This window comes from Talpa occidentalis, unplaced genomic scaffold, assembly GCF_014898055.3.
Source record: "Talpa occidentalis isolate TD23 unplaced genomic scaffold, MPIMG_talOcc4v2.1 talOcc4.11, whole genome shotgun sequence".
Lineage (NCBI taxonomy): Eukaryota > Metazoa > Chordata > Mammalia > Eulipotyphla > Talpidae > Talpa > Talpa occidentalis.
The window spans coordinates 3,195,791-3,209,695 of NW_023601104.1; the positions used below are offsets into that span (position 1 = coordinate 3,195,791).

General features: G+C 56.9%; 1 protein-coding gene across 4 annotated transcripts in view; it reads right to left on the bottom strand.

The window, feature by feature from the left end:
- The window catches only part of CCDC33 (coiled-coil domain containing 33), a 90,189-nt gene that overhangs the window by 69,060 nt on the left and 7,224 nt on the right, over nucleotides 1-13,905 (bottom strand). For all 4 annotated transcript variants that reach the window (XM_037502118.2, XM_054700197.1, XM_037502119.2 and 1 more), the window contains one exon: nucleotides 2,453-2,586. In XM_037502118.2, coding sequence (XP_037358015.1) covers nucleotides 2,453-2,586 — 134 coding nt within the window. The remainder of the gene's footprint in view (nucleotides 1-2,452; nucleotides 2,587-13,905) is intronic.

Sequence of the window (13,905 nt, forward strand, 5' to 3'; positions counted from 1 at the left end):
AAGCGACCTGCGCTCAAAGGAAAGGTAAAAATGGGCCGCTCCTGAAGAAAGCAGAGTAAGGCCAGGTATCTAAAGTCAGCAAACCTGGGGTCTAGCACCAGCACACCAACTTGCTCTGTGACCTTTAGTCAGTCCCTCAACCTCTCTGTGCTTCACGTTTCTGCTCTGCAAAATGTTAATACTTTAAAAAACAACACCCTTCTCTTCATATTGTTGTAGGGAGGGGAATATAAAAATCTATGCAAATGTTCCTTGTGGCTGTCACTATTTTCTTCCTCATTAACCATCTGTAGTGCTCCATGTATTCACCCAGCCCTGAGCAGACAAAACACAGAGCTGGAGGAGTCCAGTGCTCAAAGCCAAAAAGCTACAAGAGTAGCTGGGGAGGCTACAGCCCCTCGCGGCCATTCCCTACCGCCAGTCCTTAAACCTGGTGGGAATTTGCTGAGACTGAACAAGGGGTGAGTACCCTGCATTCCTGTCCCCCTGTCTCTAGAGCTCTGTGGGCAGCCAACAGATGAGCTGTAATTGGGGGGAATGAACAGCTTTCCCTCTCTGTTCCTGACTGCATGCTACAAACACACTTTGTCAGCTTTTCCTCTGGGCATTGTGCCCCTCCAGCCTCCTGCTGCTTCCTTTATGTGGCCAACAAGCCATTTCTGCTGCCTGCCTGTTTTGGCCCCGACACAGGTCTGCAACTCCCCTTTGCTTTTCATTAACACATCCTTGAGTTACCTCCTGCCCTCCCCCCACCTCTTGGCCTGGCCTCCATTTCCCCACCCCCTACTGCAGACATCACCACAGCAACCGGTTCCAACCAGGTTCCAATAAGCATCCAGCTACTCCAATCTGCAAAGAGATGCCTGCCAATTTCCCTGCCTGCTTGTGGGGCTACCCTACCCGCCAGTTAGTATTGCTCCCTTCTCTGATGCTCAGATGGGCCCCAAGGCCACTGACTCATCGAGCCCTTTCCTCTAGCCATCCCAGATATGTAGAGCCCAGGCCAGGAACTCCCGCCAGAGTCCACTCACCACAACCCCTGATTTCTGGTCACCGGGTACATGCACACATACACATACACACAAACTACACACACTCATGCACAATGAGGCACACGCCACCACTCAGATCAATCTGCACACATACCACACTGTTGCAGCCAGATGCGTGCACGGACATGCACAAAACACACAGACATGCATGCCTACAGGCACGGTCACAAGCACATATGCACATGCACACATATGCTAATCACACAGGTGAGCCGACATGCAGGCATTCGCATGCACGTGTACACACATGCATCTGCATGAAATCCTGGGTCAGTTTTTCCTCTCCTTTTGCATTGTTTCATGTCACCTCAACAGTCCCAACAATCCCTTTACAGGCAGCAAACAAATCCTCTGGCTTAGCCCAGAACTGGTTTCTTCCCTCTTTGTAGCTGCTCCTCCTTGCCCCTTCCTTTCACAGTCTTTAGCAGCTGGTTTTCTGCTCGTTGTGAGGCAGACAAAGTGTTTAAGTCCCTGGGATGATTTCCAGGGGAGAAGTCAAGCTTGTCCTCTGTGGAAGGACAAGCTGCAAGACAGGAGCCTGAGATGCCTCTAGCTAAATGGGAACAGAGGTATCGTAGACCCAAGTGAGTCTGGGCTGGTGGTGCCCGATGCCAGCACCCACGGCAGTCCTGGCAGCAGACAGTCAATAATGTTGCACACCCAGCTCAAGCTCTTGCCCTGGAGTGGAAGCCAGACCCCTGCATGGAAACACAGGGTGCACATTATGCACACCCACAGGTACCGGCAATTGCCTGCACGGGGCAGAACTGGCCAAAACAGGGACTGGAAAGGATTCGGGGGTAGTGGGGTGAGGGCTGCCCCGTGTCCCCCATGAGGGTGGACCTGACAACCGCGAAGCATAGGGACCCTACTGTCTGACCGGCAGCAGTCCTGGAGGGCCAGCCGGGTAAGGAGTCACTCTAGAGAAGCAGCCAGGCCTCGAGCTACAGCAAGAACACGCAGTGGTGAGGTCTAGATCTTCCGCCTGCTGATCACTTGAGCTTGAGCCAGGCGCGTGAGTTCCCTGAACCTCAGTGTTCTCATCTAAACAGTGGGAGCGGCTTCGCTCCTCCTGAAGCTGCGATGCCAAGGAGCAACGCGTGGGAACGTGCCAGGAAGCTGTAATGTGCCGCTGCAGCGGGAGACGATGGTAATAACAACCATGAAAATAATAACAATGGTCGTAAAAACGATCAGCTTTCATTGTCTGGAAAATTCATTTATGTGGAACAACTCATTTTTTGAACAGGCTGGGAGATGAGGCATGACAGTGTTATGATTTTTTTCCTTTAAAGTGCTTTTAACTGAGCCCAGGGAGTGTTCAGGTGGCTTCCAGCTGAGCTGCAGGAGCTCTGCCTCCCACCCCCTGCACACGCCAGCCCGCCCAGCCCCCTGCTCACCTTCTTGCCCTGCATCCTCAGCTTGGATCTCCACTTGGACTGTGTCCCCCCACGTGGGGGCTTTGGTGGGCTCTGAGGTCACAGATGTCACTGCCTTGGAGTTCAGTTTCTTTGCTTCCTCAGATGTGGTTTTCCTGGGGAGGACAGGGCAGGCAGGGGCAGAGCTAGAGTGAGGGCAGCCCGCCCGCTGCCTATCCCCCTCCCCGACTCCATTGTCCATAAATCTGAGCAGAGAGTGGCCAGAGCATGAAGGGCTTCTTCCCAGGCAGACACTCATGTCATCCCAGGCCCAGGGGACACCAGGCCTCTGTCCTCCGCCGCCCTGCCTTCCCCGCATGACAACACTCTCTCAGGCCACTGCTGAGGGCTTCACATGGACTCTGGCACCAGGGCCGGGGTGGGAGCAGACACCTCGTCTGTGACTCAGCCCCTGCAGGCGCCTGCGTGCATAGGCCCCTGGCTGTCTTCTCTAGGGTCGTGCAGTGGGGGGAAGCCTGGGGCAGGGGGCTGTGTCTTGCTTGCCTGGTGACCGCTCCTTTGACCTGCACCCTCTGAGTTTCTGGGCCAGATTTCCAAGGCTCAGCTCAGCTCCCTTCTCTGTACCCTTGCGGTGGATCTCACACGTTTCTACCTTCTGCGGTACCCACTGTGCAGGGCCCTGGGCCGGGCACCCTCCTCACAAGCGGGGCAGTCCAGGCTGTTCAAGGGAAGGTGGGAGCTTGGGCGCTCTGCACCCCAGAACACCCCACAGGTATCTGATAAGCCACCAAACAGTTCAACGGGAGAGTTAATACTGTTGAGGAAGTTATTGTGTTGGGGCTATAAATGGTGCTGCTGCATTAACTGCGGCAATCATGGGGGAGCAGTCATTGTGAAGAGTCTGCGCAGGGAAGCCACACCACACGCTGGGGTGGGGGGTCAAGGGGGAGGCATTGTACACATGTGCACATTGTACCCCAGAGTGGGAAGCAGAGACGGTGCCCTGGCCAGCCCCTGCTTGCACCCCAGGAGCATTCCCAAAGGAAATATTCACCCAGAAGCTACAGCCAGTCTGCCCATGTTAGCACCAGCCTGTGATCCTTTCCTCCAGGTACCCTTCTCTCCTCCTCCAGGAAGCCTTCTGGCCACCCTCCCCCTCACTGCTCCTCAACATCCCCTGAACTTGAGTGGTCTGGCTCCTTGCTTCCTACTTATCACAGCCCTATTCCTACAGAAAACCATTTTTGTGGGTGTCCTGACCCCAAACTCCAGGGGCCAACTGAGGGGCCCCTCTCCTTCAGCTGGGAGGCTGTGTGGCAGGGTGATGACAACAGGGGCCTCAGAGTCAGACCTTCTGGACTCCAAATCCCAGTCTCCCCCTTGGCTGCTGTGTGGCTTTGGTCAAGGTGGAGAGCCATGCTGAGCCTGCCTGCCTTCGTCTGTCGGAATGGGGATGACGGGGCAGCGCTGCAGTGGGCCGGAGGTGAATGTGTGCAGTGAGTTATGTATAAAGTACCTGACATGCTGTTAAGTGCTATGAAAGTGTGAATAAGAAGTTTAACTGCCCCTGACTTGGGGTCCCCCCCATGTGACCCCCAACTCTGGGTCTGTAACTGAGGGTATCTGTCTGCTGTGATCAAGGTCTGGCATCCTGGAAAGCATACAGGCTTCATGCTTTGTTCAAGCAAACCACACAGAGGCCCTGTCCCCTGCAGGACAGAGAAGGCCGAAGTCTGAAGGCCAAGAAGATCCCTGGTCAACTTTTTAATTCTGAGATATGACATAAATAATAGGATTTGAAAAATTAAAATTAAAATTATATATATATATAAATACAGGCTTCATAGCCACACAGAAGTGGGCTTTGAGCCCACAGTTCTCTCTGGCCTGGTCGCCTTCCCTCTCCGAGCTCCGCTCCCTCCTCTGTAAGCAGTCTCTCCCTCTAAGAGCTACTAATGACTGGAAAGAAAGCATGTTAAGCTCCTGGCACACAGACTCTGATAGCTGCTGACTGAGGGGCCCAACCCGAGCCCCTCCTTGGCTCCTCTGGGTGCTGTGCTCATCCTGACAGCTGACCCAGAGTCGGAGGCCCCGAGCTCTCACAGCCTCTCCCCTTCATACTGCCTGCTCTGCTGGTATCGGTGCTCCCCTCCTCCTGGAACTGTGCTCCACCATGGGCTGCCGGACAAGGTGGGAGTCCCAGGGAGGTGTGTAAGGGGCGGAGGGGTGTCCTTGTACACCCGAACATCAAACCAGGCTGGCAAAACTACTCCAGAGTGGGCCCGAGGATTCTGTCACCTGGGGGCTTGCCAGTGCACAAAGACAGAACCAGGAGAGATGAACTGAAGTCACAAGCAGCGCGGTGCCAGCTTTAAGGCCTGTCCTGCCAGCCTGTCCTCTGCTCTCCTGTGGCTTCTGCCTCTTGTCCCCTCCCCTTCTCTACCCAAGCTTGGGGTGGCTGGCAGTAGGAATTCCAGGTGGAAAAAATGGGGCAAGGCCAAGGGAGACTTCACTCAGGCACAGAAGGAGTTAAGCAAACATGTCTCGTCCTTTCCTCTGACAAGGAAGAGGGCAGTCCGGGCTAGGTGAGGGGAGATGAGATGTCTAGGAGGGGTGAGGCCCCAGGGGATGGAGGAAGGCTTTTAGCAGGTGGAGGGAGGCTGTCAGGGTAATGGATTTTCCTGGCACAGCTGGCTCCTCTGAGCCTTGATGCTCTTCTAGAAACTGGAGAGCTAGAGGGACCTCTGGTTCCTCACAGAACAGGAGAAGGGGACTAGGCCCCATCTGTGGCCCCAGCTGGGCAGGAGGGGTATCCAGGACTCCAAGGCCTTGATGGAGCAGGGCTCCCAGTGTATTTAAGGGCCCAGGGGTCCTCTCCAGGACCTGCCACCCCAGGACCATCGGCAAGACTGACACCCTGCCCTGGCTCTAGCAGTTTTGGTGTGGGACACATCTTGAGGCCTAAACTTAATCCAGACATGGGGAGGGGCAGGCACACCAGCATGGTGTGTGGGTGCCTTCAGAGGCACCTTGCAGCTGTCTTTACCCATGAGCTGCCAGAAAATGTCAACTCCCTCAAGCTGAAGGGGGATGTGCGTGACAAACTCCCACTCACCAGGAGGAGGAGGCCAGGTCCAAGCACAGTTGTAATTGGGAGAGAAGGACTTTACTTTTCTTATGTGAGGTCATCACTTAGGGAAATGTGTTGCTTCGTTCCGGGGACCACAGCTGTGAGCGGAAGTGGCCAGTGGAAAGCACAGGAGGGAGAGAGGGTGTGAGCCAGCTCCTGAGCCGCTCCCCACTCTGCACCAGTCCTCTGAAATGCCCTCTAGGCACACACTCTAAGGTGTGTGAACATCTCCATGGGTAGAGCACATGTCCCTGTCTCCAGGAAGTCTCCCCTGACCAGCACCTCCCCCCAACACAAGCACACACACACACACACACACAGGCTGCCCCACAGAGGTGCTCCCTGGATCCAATCTCTGCATCATCCCTCATCTGACAGCCCTGAGGCTGTCTCTGACGGGTGCCAAGCTCACCTCCTGCTCTATCTGGCCTCTTGGTCTCCACACCCCTCAAAGCATCCGCATATGCACAACAGTCAAGGTCCGGCCCCTCCGGGGTGGGGTTGGAAGCCCAGGACACAGATCACTTGGCTTGTCCTGCGTGCCAGTCCCAGCCAGGGCAGCCTCCAGAAGATCAGGAGAAAGGGGAGGGCCCCAATATGGTCTGTTCTGGGCCCCTATCTGGGCAGGCCCCTGATTCCTGAAAGACTAGAGGGATGTTTCCAGAAGTGCTGGGAGAAGAAATGGTCGGGCAGGATGAGGATGGACAAGGACAGAACCTTAGGTGGATGGCTGGCGGAACAAAATGTGACCTTTGATTGCCCTCCACCTGCACCCTCCGTGCTTCCCACATCCTCCGGGAGACAGTCTCCCAGGCCACAGGCCTAGCACCATCTCCAGAAGGCACAGAAAAAAACAATAACCGGTTCCTAACTCTGGAACCCAGCTTTAGGCCGCAGGCACAGGGCTGGAGATCGGCCTCTGCAGAGATGGTTCTCTGAAGGAGGTGGTCAAAGGCTGGATTCTTGTGTTTCTCTCCCTGCCTGGACTGACCCGGGCAGGGAAGGTTTCCTAGAGGAAGCAGGGCTTGCACGATGAAGAGGGGCCTTCCCAGTAAGAGGACAGAGCTTGAGGCTCTGAGGGGCCATGCGCTGGCTCCTGGGCTAGGCTTGGGAGGAACTGGCTGGCTGATGCCGGGTCGTGGGTTGGGAGCACGGGCTGGTGGTTGGAGAGGGTTGCAAGGCTGCCTTCCTTCCTGACTTCACTCCCTCTCCAGTTCCTTCTCTTCGTGCCCACATGCAGGATCCTCTGAGGTCAGGTAGGCAGAAGGGAAAAGCCCCGGTCCTCACAGCTGTGCCCTTGGCGCGGCCCCCCTGGAATTGGTAGGCAAGAAGATTCGGCCAGAGGCTCTTCAAAGCAAGAGCTGAGGTAGGAGGCCGGGAGTGTCTGGCCTGCATCTTCTTTTTCTCTTCTCCCCCACTTCGTCACTCAGCAGCCCATTAAGGGTGCCCTTGGCCTCCCCCAGCCCCCGGTGCAGCTGGGCCCTCAGGGTCTGGCGCTCCTGGGAGGCTGCTACTTAGGCATGAGCTGGACTTTCCTCGGCAAAGCAGCGGGCTCTCCTCCTGGGTTTTATTTATTAATTGGGCTCTAATGAACCATCACTAATTGCTGATGGCACGACACCACGACAGGTGGGCTGAGTTAAAGAAAAACTGACTTTGGAGCAAAGGGGGTGTAAACTGGAAGCCAGCCCACTCCCATCCACGTGGGCATGGCTCCCCCTGCACTGACCTCGGGGAGGGGGTGCTGCTCTAGAAATAAGGAGTGGCACACTCCAGGAACCCCCGAGGTGAGCACACTGGCAAAGGGGGAAGCTTTCCGTCAAACAGGAATGATGCTCCCCAGTCCCGCAGGTAGAGACCTCCCCTGTGGCCTGGCTTGCTGGGGACCCCAGGAGCATCTTAGGCCGAGGGGGAGGGTCCAGCTGTCAACAGCATGGCCCTGAGGGGAGGTAATGGCAGGCCCCTGGGCCAGGTGTAGCCCTGGGAGGTCTCACTAAGACCTAGCGTCCTTCTTTTTTTTTTTTTTTGTGGGACCCTCGCCGACAGCCAGGGAACGAACCAGCGCTGCAGAGGCTGCAGACAGCCTCGCAGCCCAGCACTCAACCGCTGTGCCACCAGGGGAAGCCCGACCTAGCATCCTTCTTGATGGCTTGCTACGAACGCTTATCCTCTGATTGCCCTTTCTCGTGACTGCAGCCTTAGAGCCGAGGAAGGGGGTGGTCATACAGGGGGGTCCCCCAACGCAGAAGAACTGCCTGAGCTGATTCTGCTTCCTGGTCAAACTGGCAGGCATCCAGCCCAGGTTCTGAGGTCTAGGGCATCTCAGACACTAAGCCAGCCTCCTGCCCCTTCCCGAGACCAGCCTCCTTGATAGCCAAGGCCTGGAGCCTGCCAGCTGCCTTCTTCCCTGGGAGAGTGCGGGCAAAGGATGCGTGCGTGGGGACACACGAGTATTGTGTTTACTCACCCACACCCCAGAGGCAGGGACCTGTCGTGGCACTGTTGCAGTGTTTCCAGCTCCCTGCCCAGGCCCAGCAAGTGTCTCTTAAGTGAACAAGATGTGATAGAAGCCTGGACAATCACGTGGAGAGGGGCAGCCTCTCTTCTCCAGCTCTGCCAGGCCAGCCCAGACTGCCTGGCTTCTGCCCTAAGCTCTGGCAGCCTTGGTGCTGTCCTGGAAGCAGCTCGTGGACTGGGACAAGTGCTTCCCTGGAAGCAGCTCGTGGGCTATTCTAAGAGCAAATCCTCAGAAGCAGGGAAGTAACACCCGACCGTAGAGTGGGCACCCTCCAGGCCGTAGGTCCTGGGAGCCTGGGTTGGCCTGAACTCTGGCCCCTGTCCCAGCCCAGACCCCGGGGCTGGATCCCAGGTCTCCTAGCCCCCTTAACCATCCTGAGAGGCCAACTGCAGTCGGAGGTTGGCCTCTAGGCTTTGTACCTCCAGGGCACCCCAACAGGCACACGGAGGTACCTGGGAAGTCAGCAATAGGGAAAGGAGAGGGTCAGGACCACCAGCCCCTCTTCTCACTCAGGCCCAGCTGGTCTCTGTCCATACCTCTGTGTGGGGCGTGGGGGGCGGTGCACAGCCTGACTCCCCAGGAATGAAACCCAAAGCTTCCCGAGCACTTTCAGGCCAGTCAGGCTGAATGGCAGAGGCTGGATTAGTGCTGGGGCTCATGGGATAAGCCATTATTTTTGGATCTCACAGGTTTCTGGATGGTCGATGAAGCCGAGACGGAAGTGACAAGGCCAGTTTGGAGCAGGCTGAGTCTGAGGTGGAGGGGGTCCTTGGGGCTGGAGCAAGGGAAGAGGCCAAGGACATGTAGAGGTAAGGGGAGAAAGCCCCTCACAGAGGCAAGAGAAAAAGGAGGGAATCAGGAGTAGGGTGTCCTGGAAGCAAAGAACGGGGCCTTCAAGAAGGGGGTGGGGTGTCTCTCACACCTGTGCAAAGAAGTGCGGCCGCCATGCGAGGTCACTGGCCCCTGGGAGACGCCCCAGGCAGGGAGGCCGGATGTGAAGGTTGGGTCTCAGTGGGGTTGAGGGCTCAGGAGGGGAAGACAATGAGGAGAGGCCAAAACCCCTAAGGGAGTGGGGTGTCTGCTCTGCATGTGAACGCTGGCTGGCCTCACACAAAAATCTGGACCTCTGGCGTCTCGGAAACACAGAGAGAGCCGACAGCCAGAGCCGACAGCCAGAGCCGACAGCCAGGGCCTCCGCCGCAGAGTCGGCGGCCGTTGACTGCGGCTGCTCCTCTAAATGAGCCGTTTGCCAGCGGCTTCTCGGCACCATTGCCCCTCACCCCTGGCAGCGCCAGCGCTGCTGTCACTGGCTGGGCCCCGAAGGCGTTGCCTCTGGCGTCCCTGGAGTCACGGTCTCCCTGGTGAAAGCCCCTGCGTGTGTGAGGGGGAGCAGGGAGCCGGGTGATGAACGAGGCACACACAGGGCAGGGCGAGCCGCATAGAGCCCGAGCCTCGGCTCCCTGCCCAGGGGCCTCCTCCCTCTTTGCTGCATGCCAGGCTGCGTGGCAGCCCACCCCGAAGACACGGGGACGCCAGGAGGGGCCTCTGGACAAAGCCTCCCAGGTGCTCATGGAGTCTGGGGCGGGGCGGGGGCGCCCTGCCTGCAGCTCTGCCCATGTGCAGAAATAAGGCCAAGCCAGCCTGGATGGAATGCAGTGAGCACAACGGGGAGCCCCCCCCTTCCCTGCCACCATCGTCTGAAAAGCCCCACTAACGCTTGCTCCTCTCAGGAAGAAGCGGCCTCCGGGGATGCTCCTCTAGCATTCGGTGCCCCTTGGGAAGACCTCATGCTTTTTGGGTTGGATTAAGTGTTTCAGGCATGAGGAGACCTCAAGGGCCCTGGGCAGCTGTGACGGGGGAACATCTGGAAAGAATCCTCATGGCTTCAGTCTGGCGGGGGGGTCTCGGGCCAGCCCTCCCCTTAACCACTGGCGCCAGCTGTGTTTACAGCTCTGGGATACATGACGTTCCCGCTGAGCAAGAATTTGAGCCTCGAGGGAGCGATGTCATTTGGAGCAGGTGTGGGTCGGGGAGGCTGCGGGTCCTGGAGAGGAGATAAGATGCAGATTCCCAGGCCGACCCAGGGCCCTGTGGGGAGGGAAGGCGCTCTGGCCTCTGCCAGGGCCAATGAGGGGGCTGTTACCTTGAACCGCGCCCCTTCTCTGGCCTGCCGTGTGACCTCAGACAAGTCCCAGCATCGCCTGGCCCTTGGCTTCCTCCACTACGCTCAGCTAAAGCAGACTGCCCCTCGGGCGGCGCTCCTAGGGGCCAGAACTTCCAGAGAATTGGGTTCCGAGTGAGCGCTCACAGACATCCTCACAAATGGGGCTGCTCTATTCCCGGTACTGTCCTGCAGCCACTGTCACCGTCACTGTATTGTTTCTGCCAAGCCCAGCCCTGGGCGGCTAAGGCAGGCCCACGGGTCCCCGGTGCGTCACGCGGGTCTCTGCCCACTCTGCCTGAATTCCTGTCTTCTGGGCCTTCGGTCAAAGTCCACAGTCAGACAGTCCAGATACCAAGAGCGTCTACAGACTGGTCACTGGGTCTTCTGTGGAGGTCTGGGCACGACCCTGATGCCAATAGTCCCTTCCAAGCGTGATCCTGCATGAGGGTCAAGGCATAGTGAGGAGGGAAGATCTTGGCAATTCTGGACTCCCGGGCCCTGGCCTGGGACTCACTAGTTGTGCAGCTTTGGGCCATCACAGACATGCTCTGGGCCTCAGTAACGTCCTCTGTAAAATGGGGATGATATTTTACCTAATTCACAGAACTGAGTGATGATGAAATGAGGCGAACCCACTCCTAGCACATCAGCCCCGTATACGGTAGGCGCGTGATGATACAGCCTTCCTCTCTTAACAGGAACTTAGACATCTGTCCTATGTCAACAGCTGCTCTATTCAGTCACCAGGGCCAGGGCTCAGTTTATGACAAGCATCAGGACTCAGTCTTAGTCTGGGGCCAGGGTCAGGGCTGTCAGGCTGATCCAAGAAGACCAGAGACACTCTGAGCATGATTAACTGGCCCTGGTCTCTGCCTGTCCCTCCCCTTGGCCTGGGTCAAGTCTGCCAGTGGGCAGAGGGAGACTGGTCCCTTCCCAGTGTGGGCTTGTCCCTGCTCATTAGCTCTGGGCAGCAGGCAGCCAGAGAAGCAGCTGCCAACTGGCAGCCCTGTCCTCCAGACTTTGGACAAGGGTCAGAGCCTGACAGGCCATCTCCTGGCGGCCGCTGCCCCACATGCCCTCCTGTCAGGGTCATTGTCTCCCTGGTACCTGCTGTGCTCTGACTGGCAGGTTGTGCTATACCAGGCTAGGAGGCAAGTGCTGGTGACAGCTCGGGCCCCAGGGCCTTGAGCCAGGTCTGGACCAGTCAGGGGCACTGGGCACTGGGCCTAAGTGTGGAACGTGTCTTGGGCAGTCCAGTTGGGGCTCTTGCTGTCACCACAGAACTGAAACTGTTTCCCAGGTCAGAACATCAACAAACTCAGCAAGCCTGGAAGAGCCTGGAGGCCCTACTTACACCCTGGCCCTGGGAGGACTGAGACTCAGAGGGGCAGGGCCTGGCCTGAGGTCACACAGGGAGTCAGGGCCAGTGCACTAGACCTCAGATTTCCTTATGGCATTCTGCTTCTGTGTCATGGGATTTCTTCCAGTAGGTCTCACTTGCATACCGTGAGAACTAAGGGTCACCCCTCACCTAAGTCACATGCTTTAGGCCTGTCTGCAGCTCCCCTGTCCACCTTCAACATGTCTACAACCCCTAGAGACAGGTTCCCAGTACCCAGATGAGACACTCAGGCACCAAGAGGGGAAACAACTTTTCCAAAGTCACGGAGCAAGCTAGAATCGGGCCAAATCCACGCATTCATCTCTTTATTCATTCATTCAACAATCATTTATGACCACTTCCTACGTTCCAGCTATGGTGTTGAATAGCAGGGATAGAAGGTTGAGCAAAACCCATCTGGGGGCTGCACATGGAATGAGTAGGGCAGGACGGGGAGGCACTGACCAAGAGAGAGCCAATAATCATAGAGAAGCACACAGGACATGTGAAGTTGCAGCTGCGATGCTGGAGAAACCCAGAGTCCTAGAAAAGTGTGTGATGGGGGTGGGGGAGTGGCAGGGGTTGGGGGGTAGTTGACCTGGTCTGGGAGGTCAGATGATGACTGAACTGAGATCCAGAGAAGGGAAAGTTGGGTATTCTGGGGGAAGGAGCGTGCAAAGGGCTGGGGTGGGAGGAAACAGGGTGTGCTCAGAGAACTGAGCAGTGCCCAGTGTGGCTGGAGCAAGAGGGAGGTGGGGGTATGTAGCTGGGAGCCGAAGGCACTAGCAGAGACCTCAGGGTGTTGCTCCTAGATTCCCTCCTCCCTGGGAGGCACAAGAAGCCACCAGAGGGTTCAAAGAATGGGTTCCTTTAGTACCTTTGAAAGGGGTTTGAGGAAGGGCAAGATTAGTTATACCAAGAGCAGAAAAATAGTGAAGTAGCCTAAGGGAGTGAAGCTGACAGAACGGAGCAGCCAAATTCAAGAGAGAGGAGAAAAGTGGGCACACCTTGGGGTGAAAGAGCATGATTACCGACACCAGGCCGGGCATGAGAGCACATGGAGAGAATACAGAGAAAAAAGAGTGACCCCATGGAGACCTGACCCTGGTGGTAACCTCTGAGGTAACCCGAGGCAACCTCGGTGGTAACCTGAGGCAGGCCAACGTTTAATGCCAGGGAGAGGAGACAAAGGGAAGAAAAGGCTTCCACCAGGACAAGTGGTCATGAGGGGCTAATGCCACTAGCAGGTCACATGAGGCCCCACTGGCCACACATAGGCGATCCCTGGTGGCTTTCAAGCAAGCTCTCAGTGGAGAGCGGGGTCAGGTTGGAAGGTCAGTGGCTCAGATGGAAAGCAGCACAACCACAAGGTGAGGGAACAGACCTGTCAGTCTGGGATAGATGACTCGAGGACACGCCCTGTTACTAGATAGGCTCAAGGCTGCAAACTAGGGAGGCTCCATCTTTGGACCCTCTTCAGCTCCCCACTAAGAGGCTGAATGTGCGCGAATGCCTTTGGGGGCACTGCTTGAGGTTCAGGCTTCAAAACCCCCCAACCCTAGCACCACAAGCCTGCAACACACCCAAAGAGGAGGGTGGAACTGGACAGACAGGAACCCCCCCCCAAGATCCCACCTCCAATTTAGGGTCAGGCATTATGTGATGGCAGAAAGCAGGCGCAGCCTAGAGACCAAGCAGGGACACCAGAAAACAGGGACAACAAAACGGTGACAACATTTTTGAGAGTTTAAGTACATGTGTATGTCTGTACTTACATCTAGACATATATATATATATATTTAATACATCTCTTAAGCATCGAAAACACTCATCGTAAGAAAAAGAACAACTTCAGGGGACTCTGTTACTGTGTATTTGGAATTAGACATATGGGGGACATCATATTCTTTTCCAGGGTTTAGCTTCTGAGAGTCCCGTCCTCCCTCTGGGATTCCTGCCTGGGGCTGGGGGACGGCACCGAAAGCCCCTTTCGGGTCCTGACAGCTGGGCCTTCTTTCCCGGAAGCCCTGCCTTCTGCTTTCATTTGCATCTTATTAGCACCCCCCTCCCCACCCCCCCAGCAGCTCGGCCTCCAGGAGCCCAGGAACGCAGACTGCAGGCACCGGGTCTGGCTCCCTGCCCCCTCCCTGGGTGGATCAGGGTGCAGTCCCAAGCTCCCTGCCCGCCACCCCCTCTGCTCGCCCCTCCCCAGCTGGGCTCCCCACCCCTGTGTTTCCATGGCAACCGATGCCTGAGCCGGACCCAGTGCCTGCAGAGGAGC